The sequence below is a fragment of the Nylanderia fulva genome, unplaced genomic scaffold (assembly GCF_048542155.1).
Source record: "Nylanderia fulva isolate GAGA-0341 unplaced genomic scaffold, ASM4854215v1 Scaffold9, whole genome shotgun sequence".
Lineage (NCBI taxonomy): Eukaryota > Metazoa > Arthropoda > Insecta > Hymenoptera > Formicidae > Nylanderia > Nylanderia fulva.
In genome coordinates this window covers 2488630-2493278 of record NW_028191026.1, presented here as the reverse complement: position 1 = coordinate 2493278, position 4649 = coordinate 2488630, and the positions used below count along the sequence as shown (strand labels likewise).

The window sequence follows — 4649 nt, the reverse complement described above, 5'->3', positions numbered from 1 at the left end:
TATATATATCTGTGTATAAATGGCAGTGTGTGTGTGCAAGTATCGAAGTTTTAAAAAAAAATCATGGCTACTCGAGATATCGATCATCAAGATGTATCGAGCTCTCGAACTCTATATCGAATCGCTACTATCGATATATCGATCACATTTGTTGTTGCATAGCAAACTTGTGTATTTGTGAAAAAAAAAAAAAAAAAAAAAAAAAAGTCACGTGGAGTATCTGTAGTAGGCACGGTGTAGTAGGCATTTTTATTTTAGGTATATAAATGGACGCGATTCTACGGTAAAATGTCAAGCAATCGGTAAATAAATATATAATATTCGAAAACGCCATCCTCTCGAAGATGGCATATCGTTCGAAAGATATCTGTGAATCAGCAATCGCAAGCAAAACGGAGGAATAAATTTAGGAACCCAAATGGAGTAATTAATCTTCTCCATTTGACAATTCGTCAGCTGGAATTTGACATGTGTAGCGAGACCTAACCTTAAACGTCACAGTACGCCAAGCTGTCAAAATTGTCGAAAACTATAAAAAACGAACTGTGACATATGAGCTGGTAAAATGAACAAAAAGGTGGTCATCACGTTTTATCTGCTGTTAAATGTCATCTTCTCGATTGTAATCGTACTGTTAAACAAATGGCTTTATATTCATACTCGCTTTCCGAACATCACGCTGTCCATGATACACTTCGCTATGACATTTATCGGCTTGATAATCTGCGAGAAGTTGAATGTATTTTGCGTCAAGGACATCGACATCAAGGAGATGGTGCTGATTGCCATGACGTTTTGCGGATTCGTCGTTCTGACGAACTTGAGCTTGGCGCATAACACAGTTGGAACCTATCAGGTGGCGAAAATGTTAACGACACCCTGTGTGATAATTATGCAAATGATATTTTATAAAAAGCATTTTAGCATGCTCGTTAAATTAACATTAATACCGATTACACTAGGGGTCGTCATCAATTTTTATTACGATATACAATTCAATGTCATTGGAACCATTTACGCGACACTTGGAGTGCTTGTAACATCCTTGTATCAAGTGGTACGTTTTCGTTTCTCACTTTTAAACATATCAAAATTTACAAATATATAAATCTAGAGATATAAATGTAGAAGCATACATACAAGTTGATTATACATATTATTAATGTGTTGCATTCTCTTGCAGATGATAAACAGGAAGCAAAGAGAATTTCAGATGGATCCGATGCAATTGTTATTTTATCAAGCACCATTGTCCACTGTTATGCTGTTGATCGTTATTCCAATCTTGGAACCAGTTGGGCAAACTTTCACGCATAATTGGTCACTATTGGATATAGTATGTTTCTGAACATTTTTTAAAATTAAGATTAATTGCTTTCTTGATTAAATTATCACATCTTTATGTCATTTACAGAGCATGGTGATTTTATCAGGCATGGTTGCATTTTTTGTAAATTTGACTTCCTATTGGATCATAGGAAAGACTTCACCTTTAACGTATCCTTATGTAAATTTATTACAAGAAATTTATAAATTCATGTATTACATGCCTTAACAAAAACTTAGATATAATATGGTTGGACATTCCAAATTTTGCCTCCTTTTGTTGGGAGGTTCATTACTTTTCCACGAAACACTAGCGATAAATCAAGTCATTGGTATAACTCTGACATTAGTGGGAATTATATTATATGCACATGTCAAAGTATGTACTCAGTTCTTATGCAATGTATCTATATGTCAGTAATTTGAATTTAACACAATTCTCTTTCCAGATGAAAGACATCCAGACTATAGTGCCAGAATATGAAGTCAGAGAAACGAAACCTTTGTACAAGGTATGATTTCATAGTTGCAGCTGGAATTGAAAGAAATTTATCATAGTACTTAATGATATGACATAAATTTTGTAAGCTTAAAGTCTATATTACAATAAAGTTTATTTATTACTCCCTAATTAATCCAGTCATGTAATTCTAGTTAAAATATTATATAATATATATTAAATGTTCTTTACTTAATTTATATATATATAATTAAATTTCAAAAGATTTCAAGTTTAGCTTTAATTCAGTTAATTAATGTGCTTAAAGAAATATAAAAAAAGATAAAATTTAAATCTAATTAAAATATTAAAATTAATATCAAAGAGGAGTCGGATCATGAATAAAAAGAATATAAATTGTATAATAAAACAAAAGAGAGAAAGAGCCTGAAAAATACTGAAAAAAGATGTTCAGCAAAATAGGTCACAGGTGCACCTTGGGCTGAGATAGTTGAACTGTATTGAAATTAGCGGCAACTTCAAATTAAGATTACGATTTATCGTTAGCTTTTTCCCAGGTGCATCGGACCCGACAACGGATGCCGCAGTGTGCCTTTATATACGAAGTCTATCTGCTCGTGGCGTTATCGAGAAACTATTCGTCCCTTGAGACATCTAGTTTCTGAAAAATGTATCAATTACTAGACGCGGACTTCTTGACAGGCAGCTTGCGCGAGCACTCGATATTAATTTTGTAAACATATTTTCTATGACAGATGAATATATTTCTCTCTTTCGAATTTATTCCTTATAATTTCACTTAAAAACGAAGACGAGAAATACATTTGCAGGGTAGAGAATCAGCGAATCGATAAATTCCCACGAGCTTGAGCTTCGGAAGGTGGCGCGTAACGTGAGCAAAGCTCCTCGTTTGATTTCCACCAATGACGGCGTCGCGTTGCTGTAGTAACGAAAAGGGGGAAGGAAGACGAAATTACAACTGCGCGTGTGTATCAATCAAACAACCGTAGCTAGCAACGTGCTTGTATCATTCTGCCTCGATTCTTTTCATAATATAACGCGATGAAGATCGAGGAGGTAAAGAGCACCGCGAAAACTCAGAGGATCTCCGCACACACGCATATTAAAGGGCTGGGACTCGATGAAAAAGGCATAGCTATTCAAAATGCGGCCGGTCTCGTCGGTCAGGAAATGGCGCGAGAGGTTAGTATTTTCTCAGAAGCAGTAACAAAGTAATAATTGTATCATGTTATATATACTTTTAAATAAAAGTACCTATATAAATGAAAGATTTATAAATAAAAGTAATATTTATATGAAATTGCTTCTCCACATCTTACATCTCTTTCTTCTCTTGTACACTATTGACACAAAAAGATGTAATAATAGATAAAAATTATTAACATTATTTGTTACATTATTCTTACAGGCAGCAGGCATCGTTGTCGATATAATAAAGACAAAGAGAATGGCAGGACGTGCTGTCCTGTTGGCTGGTCCACCAGGTACAGGCAAGACAGCGATAGCTCTTGCTATTGCACAAGAACTCGGTAACAAGGTGCCTTTTTGTCCTATGGTTGGTTCAGAAGTCTACAGTTCTGAAATCAAAAAGACAGAGGTTCTCATGGAGAATTTCAGAAGGGCCATTGGTTTGAGAATCAAAGAAACAAAGGAAGTATATGAAGGCGAAGTCACAGAGCTAACACCTGTGGAAACAGAAAATCCTATGGGTGGTTACGGTAAAACTGTATCACATGTGGTCCTTGGACTGAAAACATCTAAAGGCACAAAACAATTAAAGCTGGATCCTTCCATATATGAATCTCTGCAAAAAGAGAAGGTAGAAGTTGGTGATGTAATTTATATTGAAGCTAACAGTGGAGCTGTAAAGAGGCAAGGTCGGAGTGATAATTTTGCTACTGAGTTTGACCTGGAAGCAGAAGAATATGTTCCCTTACCAAAAGGCGATGTACATAAAAAGAAGGAAGTCATACAAGATGTAACATTACACGATTTAGATGTAGCCAATGCTAAGCCACAAGGAGGACAAGACATAATGTCCATGATGGGACAATTAATGAAACCTAAAAAAACTGAAATTACAGGTAAGAGAAGATATATTTAATACATATTTAATATCTTTAACATCTATTTTATCTATATATCTATTAATATTTGAGAGTAGAGATTTAACATATCTAAATTATATATACAAATTGTTTTAGATAAATTGCGGAAGGAAATAAACAAGGTAGTAAACAAGTATATTGACCAAGGCATCGCAGAGTTAGTACCAGGAGTATTATTCATAGACGAGGTTCACATGCTAGACATAGAAACGTTTACTTATCTGCATCGCGCTCTAGAAAGCGCTATAGCACCGATCGTTATTTTCGCTACAAATCGTGGCCGTTGCGTGATCCGGGGAACTGAAGACATCGTCTCTCCACACGGCATACCTCTCGACCTGTTGGACCGTCTGCTCATCATCAAGACTTTACCGTATTCTAGGCAAGAGATCGAGCAGATTGCGAAGCTAAGAGCTGCGACAGAAGGACTGCAAATCGAGGACGAAGCTTTATCAACTCTTGGCGAACTTGGTACGAAAACGACTCTGCGGTACGTAGTACAGCTTTTAACACCCGCGGCTTTGACTGCAAAGATTAATGAAAGGACTAGCATCAAGAAAGAGGATATTCAAGAAGTCAATTCGCTTTTCTTAGATGCTAAATCATCTGCTAAGATACTTACACAAAATCAAGATAAGTTTATGAAATAAAAACTAGTTTCATACAATAGTTTTCCAAATGTACAATTTACTTTCCTGTATCCAACACTACTTTAAATCATTATTAGAGAATGC

General features: G+C 35.4%; 2 protein-coding genes across 2 annotated transcripts; both read left to right on the top strand.

Annotated features, from left to right (window-relative positions):
* Positions 1-147: 147 nt before the first annotated feature.
* Positions 148-1957, top strand: LOC114946484 (solute carrier family 35 member E3-like). The gene is made up of 5 exons (XM_029322999.2): positions 148-1057; positions 1184-1336; positions 1415-1497; positions 1567-1705; positions 1776-1957. The coding sequence occupies exons 1-5, from the start codon at positions 566-568 to the stop codon at positions 1842-1844; spliced, it is 936 nt and encodes a 311-aa protein (XP_029178832.1). The 5' UTR covers positions 148-565; the 3' UTR covers positions 1845-1957.
* Positions 1958-2748: 791 nt separating this feature from the next.
* pont (RuvB-like helicase pontin) lies at positions 2749-4584 on the top strand. Its single transcript, XM_029322952.2, has 3 exons — positions 2749-2989; positions 3216-3891; positions 4012-4584. Exons 1-3 carry the CDS (start codon positions 2849-2851, stop codon positions 4563-4565), a joined length of 1371 nt encoding a protein of 456 aa, XP_029178785.1. The 5' UTR covers positions 2749-2848; the 3' UTR covers positions 4566-4584.
* Positions 4585-4649: the final 65 nt, after the last annotated feature.